General features: G+C 32.6%; 1 protein-coding gene across 1 annotated transcript in view; it reads right to left on the bottom strand.

Moving 5' to 3' along the window:
• LOC100175212 overlaps positions 1-20,433 on the bottom strand; it is a gene marked incomplete at its 3' end in the record, with an annotated part of 276,802 nt that overhangs the window by 91,496 nt on the left and 164,873 nt on the right. Inside the window, exons 58-125 of the mRNA XM_026837993.1 lie at positions 19,578-19,637; positions 19,313-19,466; positions 18,939-19,021; positions 18,460-18,613; positions 18,322-18,404; positions 17,879-18,032; positions 17,736-17,818; positions 17,518-17,671; positions 17,383-17,465; positions 17,031-17,184; positions 16,864-16,946; positions 16,657-16,810; positions 16,511-16,593; positions 16,233-16,386; positions 16,097-16,179; positions 15,879-16,032; positions 15,741-15,823; positions 14,811-14,964; positions 14,660-14,742; positions 14,439-14,592; positions 14,297-14,379; positions 14,013-14,166; positions 13,863-13,945; positions 12,901-13,054; positions 12,766-12,848; positions 12,359-12,512; positions 12,209-12,291; positions 12,005-12,158; positions 11,873-11,955; positions 11,625-11,778; positions 11,482-11,564; positions 11,264-11,417; positions 11,125-11,207; positions 10,765-10,918; positions 10,606-10,688; positions 10,394-10,547; positions 10,251-10,333; positions 9,822-9,975; positions 9,613-9,695; positions 9,395-9,548; positions 9,256-9,338; positions 8,896-9,049; positions 8,733-8,815; positions 8,513-8,666; positions 8,372-8,454; positions 7,913-8,066; positions 7,308-7,390; positions 7,089-7,242; positions 6,949-7,031; positions 6,562-6,715; positions 6,403-6,485; positions 6,195-6,348; positions 3,484-3,566; positions 3,243-3,396; positions 3,084-3,166; positions 2,866-3,019; positions 2,269-2,351; positions 1,956-2,109; positions 1,813-1,895; positions 1,548-1,701; positions 1,411-1,493; positions 1,116-1,269; positions 974-1,056; positions 765-918; positions 627-709; positions 369-522; positions 228-310; positions 10-163 (exon numbers count right to left, since the gene is read on the bottom strand). Coding sequence (XP_026693794.1) covers positions 10-163; positions 228-310; positions 369-522; positions 627-709; positions 765-918; positions 974-1,056; positions 1,116-1,269; positions 1,411-1,493; positions 1,548-1,701; positions 1,813-1,895; positions 1,956-2,109; positions 2,269-2,351; positions 2,866-3,019; positions 3,084-3,166; positions 3,243-3,396; positions 3,484-3,566; positions 6,195-6,348; positions 6,403-6,485; positions 6,562-6,715; positions 6,949-7,031; positions 7,089-7,242; positions 7,308-7,390; positions 7,913-8,066; positions 8,372-8,454; positions 8,513-8,666; positions 8,733-8,815; positions 8,896-9,049; positions 9,256-9,338; positions 9,395-9,548; positions 9,613-9,695; positions 9,822-9,975; positions 10,251-10,333; positions 10,394-10,547; positions 10,606-10,688; positions 10,765-10,918; positions 11,125-11,207; positions 11,264-11,417; positions 11,482-11,564; positions 11,625-11,778; positions 11,873-11,955; positions 12,005-12,158; positions 12,209-12,291; positions 12,359-12,512; positions 12,766-12,848; positions 12,901-13,054; positions 13,863-13,945; positions 14,013-14,166; positions 14,297-14,379; positions 14,439-14,592; positions 14,660-14,742; positions 14,811-14,964; positions 15,741-15,823; positions 15,879-16,032; positions 16,097-16,179; positions 16,233-16,386; positions 16,511-16,593; positions 16,657-16,810; positions 16,864-16,946; positions 17,031-17,184; positions 17,383-17,465; positions 17,518-17,671; positions 17,736-17,818; positions 17,879-18,032; positions 18,322-18,404; positions 18,460-18,613; positions 18,939-19,021; positions 19,313-19,466; positions 19,578-19,637 — 8,035 coding nt within the window. The remainder of the gene's footprint in view (positions 1-9; positions 164-227; positions 311-368; positions 523-626; positions 710-764; positions 919-973; positions 1,057-1,115; positions 1,270-1,410; positions 1,494-1,547; positions 1,702-1,812; positions 1,896-1,955; positions 2,110-2,268; positions 2,352-2,865; positions 3,020-3,083; positions 3,167-3,242; positions 3,397-3,483; positions 3,567-6,194; positions 6,349-6,402; positions 6,486-6,561; positions 6,716-6,948; positions 7,032-7,088; positions 7,243-7,307; positions 7,391-7,912; positions 8,067-8,371; positions 8,455-8,512; positions 8,667-8,732; positions 8,816-8,895; positions 9,050-9,255; positions 9,339-9,394; positions 9,549-9,612; positions 9,696-9,821; positions 9,976-10,250; positions 10,334-10,393; positions 10,548-10,605; positions 10,689-10,764; positions 10,919-11,124; positions 11,208-11,263; positions 11,418-11,481; positions 11,565-11,624; positions 11,779-11,872; positions 11,956-12,004; positions 12,159-12,208; positions 12,292-12,358; positions 12,513-12,765; positions 12,849-12,900; positions 13,055-13,862; positions 13,946-14,012; positions 14,167-14,296; positions 14,380-14,438; positions 14,593-14,659; positions 14,743-14,810; positions 14,965-15,740; positions 15,824-15,878; positions 16,033-16,096; positions 16,180-16,232; positions 16,387-16,510; positions 16,594-16,656; positions 16,811-16,863; positions 16,947-17,030; positions 17,185-17,382; positions 17,466-17,517; positions 17,672-17,735; positions 17,819-17,878; positions 18,033-18,321; positions 18,405-18,459; positions 18,614-18,938; positions 19,022-19,312; positions 19,467-19,577; positions 19,638-20,433) is intronic.

Raw genomic sequence — 20,433 nt, forward strand, 5'->3', positions numbered from 1 at the left:
AAAACTCACGTCAAATTTGAGGTTTTTAAAAAATCACTATCAGCGGTGGTGAGGTTGTTGGGAAATCTATAACCTTTTAGTTTGCAACCCACTTCTTCCCAAATTGTGATGAGACATTCAATAGAGTGAGGTCCGTGGTAAGAATCACAACTTTCAGGATAAACTGAAAGGTAAACCAATAGAACGCAAATAAACACAAATAGCATTGCTGTTAATAATGTACAAACCAATTCCATAACATTCCAATCCTTTATCTTTGTCACCACCATCAGCTTCGCTTCGAATGGTTTCAAAAATATCCAAAACTTCACTGTGGTTAAAATAATTAAAATGGAGACATAAGAAACATTATACCGATATACTCATACTTTACATTCAGCAAATCCAAGGCTGCTGTTTCATTTGTTTCTAGTTTATTTGGAGCTTTTGTTCCTTCACCTAAACAACCTTTCCATTCCCAGATAGTGGTAAGACATTCCACACTGTGTGGTCCGTAATACGTGTCACAATTGTCAGGAAACACTAAAAGAATTTTTAAAAAGTACTGCAATATATTATGCAAATATGTTGTAAAAAATAAACTGGGCAATAAACTTAAAGAACAAACATTACATATCTTAACTTACCCAAGCCATAACAATTTAACTGATGATCATCATTTCCACCATCTGCTGCTAATTTTACACTTTCCATATTTCCTCTTACAGCTCTGTAAAAAAGCGTTATATTTTGAATGTTCATATTATATTTAAAAATAGGCGTACGTCAAATTCATGGATTTCAAAGCATCTGCATCAGCAGCTGTTAGATTTCCAGGATATCTGTAACCTTTGACTTTGCAATTCACTTCTTTCCAGATTGTAATAAGACAATCAATAGAGTGAGGTCCGTGATAAGAATCGCAATTTTCAGGATAAACTGAAAGGTAAACCAATAGAACGCAAATTAGCATTGCTGTTAATAATATACCAACCAACTCCATAACATTCCAATCCTTTATCTTTGTCACCACCATCAGCTTCCATTCGAATTGTTTCAAACCTAACCAAGACTTCACTGTATTTAAAATAACACATATTAAAAGTAAAAACTTGAATAAAGTAATGTTTACATACTCCATATTCAGCAAATCCAAGGCTTCTGTTTCATTTAATTCTAATTTAACTGGAGCTTTTGTTCCTTCAGCTAAACAACCTTTTGATTTCCAGATAGTAGTAAGGCATTCCACACTGTGTGGTCCGTAATACGAGTCACAATCACTTGGAAAAACTGAAAAAAATAAATACACACACTAAATATAAATACACAAAAAATAAATAAATGCTTTCAGCTTGATCATACACAACACTACAAATCTCATGGTTGTAATAGAAATAGAGATATTAAACAATACAATGACAGTGGGATTACCTAATCCATAACAATTTAATTGATGATCATCATTTCCACCATCCGCTGCTGATTTTACACTTTCCATGTTTGCTCTTACAGCTCTGTGAAAAACTTTAATGTAGGCGCAAAATTATTTTCTAACCAAAACAAATTACGTTATATTTGAGTTTTTCAACGTATCAGTATCAGCAGTAGTGAGGTTGTTTGGAAATCTATAACCTTTCAGTTTGCAATCCACTTCTTCCCATATCGTGATCAGACAATCAATAGAGTGAGGTCCGTGATAAGAATCACAATTTTCAGGATAAACTAAATTGAAATACAATAGTAGGAACACATCCACCAATAGCAATGTTGCTAATACTAAAAACAATAGTCAGAAATTCATACGAATAGCAATGTTGGTAATAATGTACAAACCAATTCCATAACATTCCAATCCTTTATCTTTATCACCACCATCAGCTTCCATTCGAACTAAGGTAAAATTATGCATAACCTCTCTGCAATGAAAACATTAAATGAAACTGTCAAATACATCAAAAAAAATTTATTCTGCTTACTCAACAATAAGCAAATCTAAAGCTTCTTTTTCAGCAGTGTTTAGTTTAACTGGAGCTTTGGTTCCCTCACTCAAACAACCTTTTGATATCCAAATAGTTGTAAGACATTCCACACTGTGTGGTCCATAGTATGTGTCACAATTTTCAGGAAACACTAAAATAATTACATATTCTATATTACTTTTAATGGACAGAAAGGGCAAAAAAAACTATTTGAGGGCTATGAATATTAATGATAATATAAATGAGACTAAAGTTAAGTTGTCCGAAATGGAGGTCTAATCAAAAAAGAGAGAGAAAAAAAATAATTTACCCAAGCCATAACAATTTAACTGATGATCATCATTTCCGCCATCTGCTGCTAATTTTACACCTTTCATGTTTCCTCTTACAGTTCTATAAAGAAGCAAACAGTTATTTGTCACTTAAGATGTAATGGCCTCGTTACAATATGACAAAACATTCATTCTATTGTTATTGTTTATAGCTCTGTACATTTATTGAATTTTATCAAATTTTTCCAGACTGTAGCGATACCATTTCGGCACCTATTAACAAAATTAATAGAGATCATTTTATATTTGCTAAATTTGCTTTTTCTGTATGACTTTACTAACAGTGTATAAATGTATCATTGTATGACAGTCAGGAGTTATAAAAAAAAATATATATGAGATGCAACATACCTTACATACAAACTACAAATAAAGCTGAATGTGATTTAGTAATAAGAATCGAAAGCTCTTTCGGCCCAAACAGGCAAGAAAATTAGTAAACCAGTGAAAAAATAAAAAATAATTACAATTATACACAACATTATATAACTGAAACGTTTTTCTACAGATGAGCAAAACAAAACTATATACAACACTGGTAGCTTTTGACTATTAAATTATTTAACTTAACTTACGTCAAATTTAAAAACTTTAAAACATTGGCATCTGTAATTGTGAGGTTGCCAGGATATCTATAACCTTTGACTTTGCAATCCACTTCTTCCCAAATTGTGATGAGACAGTCAATGGAGTGAGGTCCGTGGTAAGAATCACAATTCTCAGGATAAACTAAAAGGTAATACAATAGTAGGGCAACATCCACCAATAGCAACGGTGGTAATAATGTACAAACCAATTCCATAACATTCCAATCCTTTATCTTTGTCACCACCATGAGCTTCGACTTGAACTAATTCGAAATTATCCAAAACCTCACTAAAGTTGGAGTTAACATTTTAGGAAAATAAAAGGTTAATTACATCACATTACAGATAACTGCAAACAAACTTACTCTACAGTGAGCAAATCCACAGCTTCTTTATCAGCATGATCTAATTTAACTGGGGCTTTGGTTCCTTCATTTAAACAACCTTTCCATTCCCAGATGGTTGTAAGACATTGAACACTGTGTGGTCCGTAATATGTGTCACAGTTGTCGGGAAATACTAAAACAGGAGTAAAAACAATTCCTTACTTACTGATTAGTTCTTTGTAATACAATGAAAGAACAAAAATACTACAACTCAACTTACCCAAGCCATAACAGTTTAACTGATGATCATCATTTCCGCCATCTGCTGCTAATTTTACACTTTCCATATTTCCTCTTACAGCTCTGTAAAGCAGCATTATATATTAGATGTTCATATAAACTGAAACAACGCAACTTACGATAGATTTAAAGATTTCATAGCATCTGCATCAGCAGTTGTAAGGTTGCCGGGATATCTGTAACCTTTGACTTTGCAATCCACTTCTTCCCAAATTGTGATGAGACATTCAATAGAATGAGGTCCGTGATAAGAATCACAGTTCTCTGGATAAACTGAAACATAGTATTGAGCAATTTTATACCAATAGCAATGCTTTTAATAATGTACAAACCAATTCCATAACATTCCAATCCTTTTTCTTTATCACCACCATCAGCTTCCATTCGAACCATTTCAAAATTATTTAAAACCTCACTGCGCATAAAATAGTTAATCAAGTATATTTAGTTGTAAAGTCAAAAAATACCCTTAATACATACTCAACATTTAGCAAATCCAAAGCACTTGTCTCATCTGTATCTAATTTTGCCGGAGCTTTTGTTCCTTCGCTTAAACAACCCTTTGATATCCAGATAGTTGTAAGGCAATCCACACTGTGTGGTCCATTGTATGTGTCACAATTTTCAGGAAACACTAAAAAATATTGTGTAAAACAACAATTACAGGGGTAATGCTTCTGCTTTATATTAGGTCTACTACATGTCCAATTCTAGTTGTTATTATAGAACAGAGGCTCCCAAACCTATTTTATCGCGGCCAATATGTGAAATCATAATTATGCGTCGGGCAAGGTTTTCCTTGCTACATTGGCGACGCGACTTGTATTGGCCAAAGTTTGGTTATAACGAATACTGTTAGATAGGTCAGGAAGTTCGACACATATGCTGGTAATAAACATGGCTTTTAGAACAGATTAAACTACGTACTTGCGAAGTAAAAGACAAAGTTTCACAGTTTTTTGTTGAATCATGTCGCGATATTAACCCCTATACCAGAGTAACAAGCGTGGCAGGTTGGTCATAACTATTTTTGTGATGTAACAAAGACAATGTAAATTATTACAGAAATCAATAAAACATTTTTAGACGATTTTTTAAAGTGATATGTTCATTTGTGAACGTATGCCATCGGTAATTTTAAAGTCCTTTGAGGGCCATTTATTTTGCTTCTGCGGGCCGCGGTTTTGGAACCCCTGTTATAGAACCTTTATTATAGAAACAAATGTTTAATTAATTAGACATTAGTGTAAAAGCATTTGTAAAGTGCCTTTTTAAGAAGCAATGAAACATAAAATAGCTAATTGTTGTATACTCATATGGGCAATAACACAAAACAAATTTGTATTATTTTGAGCCAAAATATTTATAAAAAACAAATGTCACAAACATACACACATTTAAACATAAACCTAGGAAAGTTACAAGGAAGAAGTTTACAATCTGTGTTTCTACAATGAAAACCAATATTTCCACAAAAAATCAGCAGATATTACTAAGAGTTGAAACAAACAGAACAAACGAACAAATTTTATAAAGATACGGATAGTCATACTTACACACTATTTATCAATTCAAATATTTATATTTACCAGTTCCATAACAATTCAATTGATGATCATCATTTCCACCATCTGCTTCTGATTTCACACCTTCCATGTTCTCTCTTATAGCACTGATCATCGAAAATCGTAAATACCCCTGTTCTAAATTAACATGCACCTTTTAAAACCTACGTTAAATTAGCTGTCGTTAAAATATTTGCTTCTGCACTTGTAAAGTTTCCAGGGTATCTATAACCTTTGACTTTGCAACCCACTTCTTCCCAGATTGTGATGAGACAATCAATAGAATGAGGTCCGTGATATGAATCACAATTTTCAGGATAAACTGTAAGGTAATACAATAGTACGACAACATCCACCAACAGCAACAGTGGTAATAATGTACAAACCAATTCCGTAACATTCCAATCCTTTATCTTTGTCACCACCATCAGCTTCCATTCGAATTGTTTCAAAATTATCCAAAACTTCCCTTGGGGAAACAATAAACAAAATGGAGAATTTAATTGAAAATTACAAATAAGGTAACCACTTACCGTGTGTTTAGCAAATCCAAAGCTTCTTTTTCAGCTATGTCTAGTTTAACTGGAGCTTTTGATCCTTCACTCAAACAACCTTTTGATATCCAAATAGTGGTAAGACATTCCACACTGTGTGGTCCATAGTATGTGTCACAATTTGCGGGAAACACTAAAAAGTTACACGTATAATATTACAATTGAATGAAAAATGGAAAACCCTGCGACAATGAATACTTGTATACCTACCAACCATTATTAAAAATCTATTGTTTCTGATAATATCCTAAAATACAAATTTCATTAACATATTTACTAATTGAGAATGCTCAAATCTCTTAAACATATAACTTACAAAAGAAGTATTGGTAAATAACCAGTGTACATGCTGGTGCAATTTAGATGGTTTAATTAAAAAAGGAAATATCAACATGATGTAAATTTACCAAAACCATAACAATTTAACTGATGATCAGCATTTCCACCATCAGCTGCTGATTTCACACTTTCCATGTTTTTCCTTACAGCTCTGTGAAAAAGCGTTATACAAGGGATACGGATGAAACTTTTGTTACCAAGTTATTGTTAAACCAAAATTTTACAAAACTAACGTCAGGTTTGTTGATTTCAAAGCATCAGCATCAGCAGTTGTTAGATTGCCAGGATATCTGTAACCTTTGACTTTGCAATCCACTTCTTCCCAGATTGTAACAAGACAAGGAATGGAGTGAGGTCCGTGAAATGAATCACAATTTTCAGGATATACTAAATTTAATATGTTAACTGTAATTATTAAAATAAAAACACTAAGTTACAAACCAATTCCATAACACTCTAATCCTTTATCTTTGTCACCACCATCTGCTTCCATTCGAATTATTTCAAAATTTGCCAAAATCTCACTGTGAATAAAATATTTATTACAAGTTGCAGATTCTATTGATAATCTTAGAAACAACCACGTCACTTTATACTTACTCAGTATCCAATAAATCCAAAGCACTCTTTTCAGCTCCTTCTAATTTAACGGGAGCTTTTGTTCCTTCACTTAAACAACCTTTCCATTCCCAGATAGTTGTAAGGCATTCCACACTGTGTGGTCCATAGTATGTATCACAATTGTCAGGAAACACTGCAAATAATACGAAATACATTTATTAGTAATAAAGGGTCAACAAAATGAAACTTTACAAGATATCTAACTAATAGGTAGAAACAAATACAAAGCATAATTTAGAAACAAAAACTCTGAATAAACTTTAAAAAAATAAGATATTGTTAAAGGATCGCATTCCATACCTGACAGAACATAACATACTTAGAGACAAGCAAAACCAGCTTAAATGGCTACTGCAAAAAGTTTACCTATTCCATAACAATTTAATTGATGATCATCATTTCCATTATCCGCTGCTGATTTTACACTTTCCATATTTTCCCTTACAGCTCTGTTATAAAAACGTCATATATTGGATGCCTATATTATGTTTAAAAATTAGGCTCACGTCAAGTTCATGGATTTCAAAGCATCTGCATCAGCAGTTGTTAGATTGCCAGGATATCTGTAACCTTTGACTTTGCAATCCACTTCTTTCCAGATTGTGATAAGACAATTGATGGAGTGAAGACCATGATATGAATCACAATTCTCAGGATAAACTGAAATAAAAAAACAAGAGTACAACAATATGCACTACTCAAATTGCTGTAAATAATGTACAAACCAATTCCATAACATTCCAATCCTTTATCTTTATCACCACCATCAGCTTCCATTCGAATTGTTTCAAAATTATCCAAAATTTCCCTTAGGGAAATAAAGAAATAAAATTAAGAGCATATTTTGGTGGAGTTTTATGACTCATCATGCGGCACCACTCCATGCTGGTGATGTAGACAATTTACTTAAACATTGACAGCTGACAGAACTGATTGAATTAACAACGCTGCAGTTAATTTACCTTTTGTTGTTTTTTTACTGAGAGCCGATTACTGATTAGTGATTACTAATCTACTTGAATAATATAATAGATATTATATTTGAAAGAGGTACCTTACAAGAATATTTAAAAAGAGAAATAAACCCTGGATTACGCTGTTATTACCAATTTATCGTATATCGCATCTTCATATGCGGTCACCACTAATAGAATAAAATCAAAGAAGCCGAAAAACTGAATGTTTGATTAACAAGTAATCATGTGGCACAATATAGCCCACCAAACATTTGACTAAATGGTGGGAGTCCTATTTGTGGAATCGGTGAAACATCTTAGCGATTGGTACGGTGCCCAAACTATCAACCATTAAAAATAACATTAATACACACTCTGTGTTCAGTAAATCCAAAGCCCCTTTTTCAGCTACATCCAGTTTAACTGGAGCTTTTGTTCCTTCACCTAAACAACCTTGCCATTTCCAGATAGTTGTAAGACATTCCACACTGTGTGGTCCATAATACGTGTCACAATTGTCGGGAAACACTGGAAACAAAATCACAAATTTCATTGTTTTAACTTAGCAAAAACCCCTACACACCATCTAGAAACATATAGGTACATTATTTTACATGCAGGTATAATTTAAATAAAATAGCAACACCAATAATAGCGCCACATTGGTTTCCCACCACTCTGGTTTCAAGTTTTGTTGTTTCTTTTGCTTTGTTAGGTTTTCCTTTGGTTAAGTCCTATTTTTTTAATTTATAATGGTACTGTAAATGGGTTTGAGTTTTGTTATTTAAAATATACAAAATGATCTACTAGGTTTCTACATAGTATATAGTTACCTATTCCATAACAATTTAACTGATGATCATCATTTCCATTATCAGCTGCTGATTTTACACTTTCCATGTTTGCTCTTACAGCTCTGTTGATTGATAAAATATATTACTAAGTTATTAGTGAATATTATTTATAAAACTAACGTTAAGTTTGTTGATTTCAAATAATCAGCATCTGCAGCTGTTAGATTGCCAGGATATCTAAAACCTTTGACTTTGCAATCCACTTCTTCCCATATCGTGATGAGACAATTAATAGAGTGAGGTCCGTGATATGAATCACAATGCTCAGGATAAACTAAATCAAAATAGAGTAAACATAAACTGTTATTATTTGAATAAAAATACAATGTACACTACAAACCAATTCCATAACATTCTAATCCTTTATCTTTGTCTCCATTATCAGCTTCCATTCGAATTATTTCAAAATTTGCCAAAATCTCACTGTAAACACAATAATTATTAGCAGTTGCTGATTCCATTAATAATCCTACAAACAACTATGTTTGTTACATTATACTTACTCAGTAGTCAATAAATCCAAAGCACTCTTTTCAGCTGCTTCTAATTTAACGGGAGCTTTTGTTCCCTCAGCTAAACAACCTTTCCATTCCCAGATAGTGGTAAGACATTCCACACTGTGTGGTCCGTAATACGTGTTACAATTGTCAGGAAACACTACAAATAACAACATGCACATTACTAGTAGAAGTAGCAATAGATGATCTAAATCTGCAGAGGTATCAACTTAAAGGGTAACTTCTTATGTAAATCGTAATCCCTGGCACCTAAATAACATACTGTAGAAGCATATGAAAAGAGACACTTCAAAGAAACTTCTATAGCTTCTGTGAAAACTAATCTTTACAACAAAGAATTTTTACCAAATCCATAACAGTTTAACTGATGATCATCATTTCCGCCATCTGCTGCTAATTTTACACTTTCCATATTTCCTCTTACAGCTCTGTGAAAAAACGTCATATATTGGATGTTCATATTAAATGTAAAAATTCAACTAACGTCAAATTCATGGATTTCAGAGCATCTGCATCAGCAGTTGTTAGATTGCCAGGATATCTATAACCTTTGACCTTGCAATCCACTTCTTCCCAGATTGTGATGAGACATTCAATAGAGTGAGGTCCGTGATATGAATCACAATTTTCAGGATAAACTGAAAGGTAACACAACAGTAGGGCAACATCCACCAACAGCAACGGTGGTAATAATGTACAAACCAATTCCATAACATTGCAATCCTTTATCTTTGTCACCACCATCAGCTTCCATTCGAATTATTTCAAAATTTTCCAAAATCTCACTGTGAATAAAATATTTATTAGAAGTTGCATATTCTATTGATAATCTTAGAAACAACTAAAAAATAATTTGCTAAATACAAAAATAAGAATTTAATTAGAAAGTTACAAATAAGGTAACTACTAACAGTGTATTTAGCAAATCCAAAGCTTCTTTTTCAGCTGTATCTAATTTAACTGGAGCTTTTGATCCTTCATCTAAACAACCTTGCCAGATCCAGATAGTTGTAAGACATTCCACACTGTGTGGTCCGTAATATGTGTCACAGTTTTTAGGAAACACTGCAAACATTACACAATAAACTTTGTAATCAAAATTGCGTTAATAACATTCGCAATCCTTGTAAAAGTAGGTAGTTGTATATCTACCAACTAATGGAACTATTATTACGAATCTAAAAATACAAATATCATTAACATGTTTACTAATTGAGAATGCTCAAATCTCTCAAACATATAACTTACAAAAGAAGTATTGGTAAATAACCAGTGTACATGCTGGTGCAATTTAAATGGTTTAATTAAAAAAAGGAAATATCAATATGATGTAAATTTACCAAAACCATAACAATTTAATTGATGATCAGCATTTCCACCATCAGCTGCTGATTTTACATTTTCCATGTTTTCCCTTACAGCTCTATGGATTGATACAACTTATGTTACCAAGTTATTAGTATAACAAGTGATTAAAACTAACGTCAAATTTTGTGATTTCAAATACTCAGCATCTGCAGCTGTTAGATTTCCAGGAAATCTATAACCTTGAACTTTGCAATCCACTTCTTCCCAGATTGTGATAAGACAATTAATTGAGTGAGGTCCGTGATATGAATCACAATTTTGAGGATAAACTAAATTCATGGGGTGTTAACGGAATTTTTTTTTTTTTAAATGATATACACTACCAACCAATTCCATAGCACTCCAATCCTTTATCTTTGTCACCACCATCTGCTTCCATTCGAATTATTTCAAAATTTGCCAAAATCTCACTGTAAATAAAATATTTATTAGAAGTTGCGGATTTTATTGATAATCTTAGAAACAACCACGTCACTTTATACTTACTCAGTATCCAATAAATCCAAAGCACTCTTTTCAGCTCCTTCTAATTTAACGGGAGCTTTTGTTCCTTCACTTAAACAACCTTTCCATTCCCAGATAGTTGTAAGGCATTCCACACTGTGTGGTCCATAGTATGTGTCACAATTGTCAGGAAACACTGCAAATAATACAAAATACATTTATTAGTAATAAAGGGTCTACAAAATGAAACTTTACAAGATATCTAACTAATAGGTAGAAACAAATACAAAGCATAATTTAGAAACAAAAACTCTGAATAAACTTCGCATTCCATACCTGACAGAACATAACATACTTAGAGACAAGCAAAACCAGCTTAAATGGCTACTGCAAAAAGTTTACCTATTCCATAGCAATTTAATTGATGATCATCATTTCCATTATCCGCTGCTGATTTTACACTTTCCATATTTTCCCTCACAGCTCTGGAAAAAGCGCTGTATATGGAATGTAAAATTTTATTTAAAATTACTCAACTTACGTCAAATTCATGAATTTCAAAGCATCTGCATCAGCAGTTGTTAGATTGCCAGGATATCTGTAACCTTTGACTTTACAATCCACTTCTTCCCAAATTGTGATGAGACAATCAATAGAATGAGTTCCGTGGTAAGAATCACAATTTTCAGGATAAACTGAAGAGAAATAGAATGATACACAAATATGTACCAATAACAATGCTGTTAATAATATCCAAACCAATTCCATAACATTCCAATCCTTTATCTTTGTCACCACCATCAGCTTCCATTCGAATCATTTCAAATTCATCCAAAACTTCACTAAAGTAAGTTTTAACAGTTTAATTACATCAAAATACATATAACTTCAAACAAACTTACTCTACAGTGAGCAAATCCACAGCTTCTTTATCAGCATCATCTAATTTAACTGGGGCTCTGGTTCCTTCACCTAAACAACCTTTCCATTCCCAGATGGTTGTAAGACATTGAACACTGTGTGGTCCGTAATATGTGTCACAGTTGTTAGGAAATACTGAAAAATGATTTTAAAAACCACTTAATAAACCTAAAAAAAATGCAATGTCAAATCAAAAATAGAGTTTGTTGTAAAAAAAAGACGAACTCACCTAAACCATAACAATTCAACTGATGATCCTCATTTCCGCCATCTGCAGCTGATTTAACACTTTCCATGTTTTTCCTTACCGCTCTGTGACAAAAAACACTTATTTGAGCAATTTTATTAAACCTCACCTTACGATAAGTTTGAAGATTTTAAAACAGCAGCGTCAGCAGTTGTGAGGTTGTTGGGAAATCTATAACCTTCAAGTTTGCAATCCACTTCTTCCCATATTGTGATGAGACAATCAATAGAGTGGGGTCCGTGATAAGAATCACAATTCTCAGGATAAACTGAAACAAAATACATTAGCCAATAGCAATGTTGTAAATAATGTACAAACCAATTCCATAACATTCCAATCCTTTATCTTTGTCACCACCATCAGCTACCACTCGAAGTGTTTCAAAATTATCCAAAATTTCACTTTAAAGATAATAAATAGAACAAATTATTTACACTGCCTTAAAAACAACAAACATGACATACATACTTTACATTCAGCCTATCCAAAGCCTCTTTTTCAGCTATATCTAGTTTAACCGGAGCTTTAGTTCCTTCACTTAAACAACCCTTTGATTCCCATATGGTAGTAAGGCACTCCACACTGTGCGGTCCATAGTATGTGTCACAATTAACAGGAAACACTGGAAGAATTACACATAGCATATAACTTAAAATATATATTGCACCTAAGAAAAGAAATAACCAGTGAAACTACTACCTTTAAATAAAGTAAATCACAAAACAAATTAATACACAAGCAATATAAACAAATCATAGAAACCTGTATTACAATGATAATAAGCAGCGGAAGTGTTGGAAAACAAATATGTAAAAAATACCACCAAAATATTAACTTATAATAACAACTATAAACACATAGGACATATTATGTACCAGTTCCATAACAATTCAATTGATGATCAGGACTTCCACCGTCTGCCGCTGATTTAACACTTTGCATGTTTTCTGTTATACCTCTGTTGATTGATAAAACTTAAATTACTACAATAGAAACAAGCATAAACTTACGTTAAATTCATGAATTTCAGAGCATTAGCATCAACAGCTGTTAGATTGCCAGGATATCTGTAACCTTTGACTTTGCAATCTACTTCTTCCCAGATTGTGATGAGACAATCAATAGAGTGGGGTCCGTGATAAGAATCACAATTTTCAGGATAAACTGAAAAGTAATACAATAGTAGGACAACATCCACCAATAGCAACGGTGGTAATAATGTACAAACCAATTCCATAACATTCCAATCCTTTATCTTTGTCACCACCATCAGCTTCCATTCGAATTATTTCAAAACTATCTAAAACCTCACTAAAGTTGGAGTTAACAATTTAGGAAAATAAACAGTTTAATTACATCAAAATACAAATAACTGCAAACAAACTTACTCTACAGTGAGCAAATCCACAGCTTCTTTATCAGCATCATCTAATTTAACTGGGGCTTTTGTTCCTTCACCTAAACAACCTTTCCATTCCCACATAGTGGTAAGGCATTCCACACTGTGTGGTCCGTAATACGCAGCACAAGTTTGGGGAAAGACTAACAAAATAAGCATAGGTTGCAGTTAATGCACAGACTATAAAAATTTTGCGAACAACAAATACACAAATTTACCTAAACCATAACAATTTAATTGATGATCACCATTTCCATTATCAGCTGCTGATTTTACACCTTCCATATTTTCTGTTACAGCTCTGCAGGAAAAAAAATATTTTTTAAAGTAAAAACTATTTCAAAACTGAAACTCACGTCAAATTTGAGTGTTTTAAAGCATTAGCATCAGCAGTTGTAAGATTGCCAGGATATCTGTAACCTTTGACTTTGCAATCCACTTCTTCCCATATTGTGATAAGACAATCAATAGAGTGAGGTCCATGATAAGAATCACAATTTTCAGGATAAACTGAAATGTATAACAATAGTGGGCAAATTAATACCAATAGCAATGCATTTAATATGTACAAACCAATTCCATAACATTCCAATCCTTTATCTTTGTTACCACCATGAGCTTCAACTTGAATTGATTGAAAATTACTTGAAATTTGACTGCATGAACCCAGAAATAATAAGAGTAATCTATATGTAAAACAAATTGTAAATTGTGATAACTTACTCAACATTTAGCAAATCAAGAGCATCCTTTTCATTTTCATCAAGTTTAATTGGTGCCTTGGTGCCTTCACTTAAACAACCTTTTGATTCCCAGATAGTTGTAAGGCATTCCACACTGTGTGGTCCATAGTATGTGTCACAATTTTGAGGAAACACTAAAAGAATTAGATTTTATACTAATATTTCTGACAAGAATAAGTTCTAAAATTAAAAAGTTAAGCAAGGAGGAATCAGATAAACGTAGTACCAGAAAATCACAAAAATAAATAAGTGTTATATATTTACCAGTTCCATAACAATTCAATTGATGATCAACATTTCCACTATCGGCCGCAGACTTTACTGCTTCCATGTTTTCTCTTACAGCACTGCTTGTTAATACAAAGATTTAAAGTACAATTATACAAACAAATGAACCTAAACGCACGTTAAATTGAAGTTTTTTAAAGTATTAGCTTCTGCTCTTGTGAGGTTGCTAGGGTATCGATAACCTTTGGCCTTGCAATCCACTTCTTCCCAAATTGTGATGAGACAATCAATAGAGTGGGGTCCGTGATAAGAATCACAATTTTCAGGATAAACTAAATCAAAATAGAGTAATAGTAGGGCAACATCCACTAATAGCAACGGTGGTAATAATGTACAAACCAATTCCATAACATTCCAATCCTTTATCTTTATCACCACCATCAGCTTCCATTCGAACCGTTTCGAACTTTGTGAAAACTTCACTGTGAGAAAATAACTGTTACAGATCCAATATTTGATTAAGGAAACCACAAAGTACAAAAAAACTTACTTAACGTGTAACAAATCTAAAGCATTTTTTTCAGCCGTATCTAGCTTATCCGGAGCTTTTGTTCCTTCACTTAAACAACCTTTTGATTCCCAGATAGTTGTAAGACATTCAACACTGTGTGGTCCATGGTATGTGTCGCAAAATTCGGGAAACACTGAAAAAAAATTTTTTGCACATAGATTCCTAGTAATAAAATTTTGATTTGAGCAAAATATTTTAATAGTTTATACAAACAGCTACCAACTGTAAAACCAACATGATTCTCTAAACCTTAAACACTTTAATGTCTGATTTAATGTCAAGTAAACAAACAGTCATATAAAGACACAGTAAGGAGTAGAACATTTAAAGCAAAGAAATATTGAGCTTAAACTTATCTGTATTAGATACAGAGAACAAGCTTACAGTACTTGCATAAGTATACAACCAACTTTGAAAAAGAAAAATTAAATACTAAATAAAAAACAATTTTACTGTTTTTATTAACTGGTTAGTTAATAAAATTATATGTTATAGAAATAAAAAATATATATAACAAATTTTGAAGCAAAATTTCTGACAGAAAAATTGACTACACATAAGTACGGTCCACTAGTTTTAATTGTCAACATTTTAAAAATTCACTGTGGAACTGGTCGATTAATTTAAACCATCTTCACCACCAATGTTTGAGCTAAACAACATGTTTAGGGGCAGTTGGGATTAATTTTAAAGTATTTGTAAGACAACTATACAGGAATCCAATTATTTCAACCAAATAATTATATTTAATAAGTTCAAACCTTAACATGATTACTGCAGCTGCCTATATATATTAACACAGGAATATATTAGGTTAATTTTGATTGACTGTTTTTACAAAGTTACAGATGCAACCTGCAATAATTCCAGTTTGTGTGCTATATACTTATTACATTATAACATGCTCACCTATTCCATAGCAATTTAATTGATGATCCGTATTTCCACTTTCAGCTGCAGATTTTACACTTTCCATGTGTGCCTTTACAGCTCTGTAAATTAACACAAAACTAAATAATCCCTAAAAAAATGACTTTAAAAACTTACGTTAGGTTTGTCGATTTCAAAGCATCAGCATCTGCAGTTGTTAGATTTCCAGGATATCTGTAACCTTCGACTTTGCAACCAACTTCTTCCCATATTGTTACAAGACATTCAATGGAATGAGGTCCATGATAGGAATCGCAATTCTCAGGATAAACTGAAACAAAAAACAATAGTAAACCAATTAGTACCAATGGCAATTCTGTTAATTATGTACAAACCAATTCCATAACATTCCAATCCTTTATCTTTGTCACCACCATGAGCTTCCATTTGAACTGATTCAAAATTGTCCAAAACCTCACTGTTAATATAGAATGGTTAAAAACAGCCCATATAATACTAAGAAAAACTTACTCCAAACTTAACAAATCAAGAAAATCTCTTTCTTCCAAGTTTAATTTGACTGGAGCTTTTGTTCCTTCAGCTAAACAACCTTTCCATTCCCAGATAGTGGTAAGACATTCCACACTGTATGGTCCATAATACGTGTCACAATTGTCAGGAAATACTGTGATGTGAACATATCGTTCAGATTTTTTGGCAAATATAAAAACCGCACATACACATTGGTACTAAACAAAAAAATATTTAAAGCCTCTTAAAGACAAATCAAATCCCATAGTATTGCTCACCAGTTCCGTAACAATTTAACTGATGATCAGTATTTCCATCGTCAGCTGCTAATTTTACACTTCTCATGTTTTCTTCTATAGTTCTGGAAAAATTCTACAGTTTAATAATGCAATCTAGCATTAGAGCAACAAATTATGCAACTAACATTATGTCCATGTTTCTCAAAGATTGAGCTTCTGCATCTGTAAGATTACCAGGATACCTATATCCTTTCAGTTTGCAACCCACTTCTTCCCAAATCGTGATGAGACAATTAATTGAGTGAGGCCCGTGATATGAATCACAGTTCTCAGGATACACTGCATAAATAATAAAAAAACAAACTTTACAGCTAAACACTTTTTATACAAACCTATTCCATAACATTCCAATCCTTTATCTTCATCACCATTATCAGCTTCCATTCGAACAATTTCAAAGTCGATGGAAACATCACTGAAACAATTAAAATTTATTCTGAACTTTAATCAACGACTTAAATGTTGATTTGCTTGGAAAGCAATTATCAACAAAACTTACTTAACAGTCAGCAAATCCAAAGCTTCTTTTTCAGCTGTATCTAATTTAACTGGGGCTTTAGATCCTTCACTTAAACAACCTATTGATACCCAGATAGTTGTAAGGCATTCCACACTGTGTGGTCCATAGTATGTATCACAGTTTTCAGGAAACACTAGAATGAATTACTAATTAGGATTTGATAAAGTTCTCTGGATGCGTTTAATTTCAGAAAATTGTTTAAGTTTCTTTGTGGGTATGGGGTGTACAATGCTAAGAAAGCATAATTGCCTTCTACATATAATACGAATAACAGATTGAAAAAATCAAAATATCAAAAGCAAGAGAATAATTAATGGAAAATAAATCTTACCAATGCCATAACAATTCAGTTGATGATCAGCATTTCCACCATCAGCTGCTGTTTTTACGTTTTCCATGTTTTCTTGTATTGATCTGTGTTTATTTAGATTAGTGTTCAACTTTTACAATTTTTTTAACAACTTACGCTAGATCCAAGTTTCTTAAAGCCTCGGCATCTTCAGCTGTGAGATTACCAGGAAATCTATAACCTTGGACCTTGCAATCCACTTCTTCCCATATTGTGATGAGACATTTAATGGAGTGGGGTCCATAAAATGCATCACAATTTGCAGGATACACTGAAACACAAAATTTATTAATTGATAGCAATAGTAATGCTGTTAGTAATAATAATGCACCAACCAATTCCATAACACTCCATTCCTTTATCTTTATCACCACCATCAGCTTCAACTCGAATATTTTCAAAAGTAATCTCAATATCACTGTTGACAAGGCAATTGAAGCTTATATTGCGCACCAGTGATCAACCTAAACAAACTTACTTAACGTTTAGTAAGTCAAGAGCCTCTTTCTCAGCTGTATCTAATTTAACTGGGGCTTTTGATCCTTCACTTAAACAACCTTTTGATTCCCAGATAGTTGTAAGACATTCAACACTGTGTGGTCCGTAGTATGTGTCACAATTGTCAGGAAATGCTACAGATCACAAAATTTAGTATAGAAAAGAATGAAGCTTACTTTCAGATTATACCTTACATAGTCATAATTTAAAACAAATCATTTATTTATTAGTTATTTTAGAGCTGTAAATAAAGTTTGATGTTCAATTAACTTCATCCTTATTGAGTCGGGTTTCATCAGTTTAAATCAAATTATAACGATTTTATTTTAATAGGACCTTATCGTTTTAGATTAGAAATAACATCATCATTAAGGGAATGATAAAGATATCATTTATTAATCAGTATTTCAAAGAAAATCTTACCAATGCCATAACAATTCAACTGATGATCAGCATTTCCACCATCAGCTGCTGATTTCACGCCTTCCATGTTTTCTCTTACAGCTCTGTGTTTGTACATTTAAAAGTATACCAAAACTATATACTTTCGAAAAAAATTACCTTAAATCCAAGCTTTTCAAAGTATTTGCTTCCGCACTTGTTAGATTGCCAGGATATCTATAACCTTTTACTTTGCAATCCACTTCTTCCCAGATTGTAATCAGACAATCAATGGAGTGAGGTCCGTTATATGAATCACAATTCTCAGGATAAACTAAACAAACAGGTTAGTTGTAGTGGTTAACTATACTTTGAGCACAGATTTAATAATATAGTTTACTCAAATTTAACCCGGTGCGTTATAAATAAATATTAAACAAACAGCCGTGTTGCGTAACTATTACATGAGGCAAAACTGTTATATATGATTAAGTGACAAATCTTGCATTTTTCCAGCAGACAAAGTTTTGTCTATAAAGTGATGCTGTGTTCCGTCATTAGATGGGTTGTCTCCCAAGGTGTGAAATTAAACCATTTGCCGCCCAACAGAGTGTATTGTGAATTGGTAATAAATTGATAAAATTATAACATATATATACCAACTCCATAACATTCTAATTCTTTATCAGTATCCCCACCATCAGCTTCTATTTGAATAGTTTCCATTTTCGTTTCAACATCACTAAAATTTAAAATATCACAACAGTAATTGGAGTAGCTTAAACTTTTAAACAGTTTATGCCAAGCAACAAATTGAAGTAACAAATTGAAATCCATTAATAAGAACTTATTTTCTCCCAGCCTGTAACTAACATCTTCGAACCTATCAAAAACAACAGCATCCTAACCCTAACCAACCACTACCCCGTTTTGTCAAATTGAGGCAGCATAATTATACAACAGAGTATATTATTGCTTTAATATTGATTCAACTTTAAGTTATTATTCATAGAATATTATTAAGAATACCCACTTTAAACTAAGCAAATCCAAATTTTGTTTTTCACTTGGTGAGAGTTTAACTGGGGCTTTTGTTCCTTCACTCAAACAACCTTTTGATTCCCAGATAGTTGTAAGACATTCCACACTGTGTGGTCCATAGTATGCGTCACAATTTTCTGGAAAAACTGGAAAAGAAATTACAATGAAAACTTGATTACAAAACCATGTACAATCAAAATTCAAAAAAACAATTAATAAAACAAGATAAATAGGTTTTAGAGAATATATATTTTTACCTAAGCCATAACAATTCAACTGATGATCAGCATTTCCACCATCTGCTGCTGATTTCACACCTTCCATGTTTTCTTCTACAGCTCTAAATTTTAACATAAAAAATATAAAATAAATTTTGTTTATGTGTGTTTACAAAAGAGCAAACACCACCAAGCATCAACTCACGTCAAATTTAAGTTTTTCAGAGCATCAGCATCTGCAATTGTGAGGTTATTGGGATATCTATAACCTTTGACCTTACAATCCACTTCTTCCCAGATTGTGATAAGACAATCAATGGAGTGAGGTCCATAAAAAGCATCACAGTTTTCTGGAAAAACTTTAAACAAAAACACAATTTTTAAAAGGTATAAACAAAATATTCTTGTTATCACTAACACAAATAGCAAACAAAAAACTATAATTAGCCATTTCTAATACTACCTACTCACAAAAAGAAGGTAAATGTTGAAAACTTTACAGAATTTACAAGCATAGTTATACACTCAGGGGGGTGTATAACTATGCTTGCCTACAACAAAGAAAACAAGAGACTATTTAGTATTTACCTCCCCCATAACATTCTTCTCCCTTGATAACATTTCCAGCATCAGCTTCACTTTTTATTGTTTCTATGTGATCAACTACTTCACTGTTGCAAAGAATATTAATTAAATAATTTGTTGAAAACATGGAATGGTGAACTTACTCAATGTTCATCAAGTTTAAAGCTTCTTCCTCAGCTGCATCTAACATTTAGCTTAAAAATGAAACAGTGAACTTACTCAACATTTAGAGAATCCAAAGCATCTTTTTCAGCTGCGGTTAATTTATCTGGAGCTTTGGCTCCTTCAGCTAAACAGCCTTTTGATTCCC

This window comes from Ciona intestinalis, unplaced genomic scaffold, assembly GCF_000224145.3.
Source record: "Ciona intestinalis unplaced genomic scaffold, KH HT000047.2, whole genome shotgun sequence".
Taxonomy (NCBI): domain Eukaryota; kingdom Metazoa; phylum Chordata; class Ascidiacea; order Phlebobranchia; family Cionidae; genus Ciona; species Ciona intestinalis.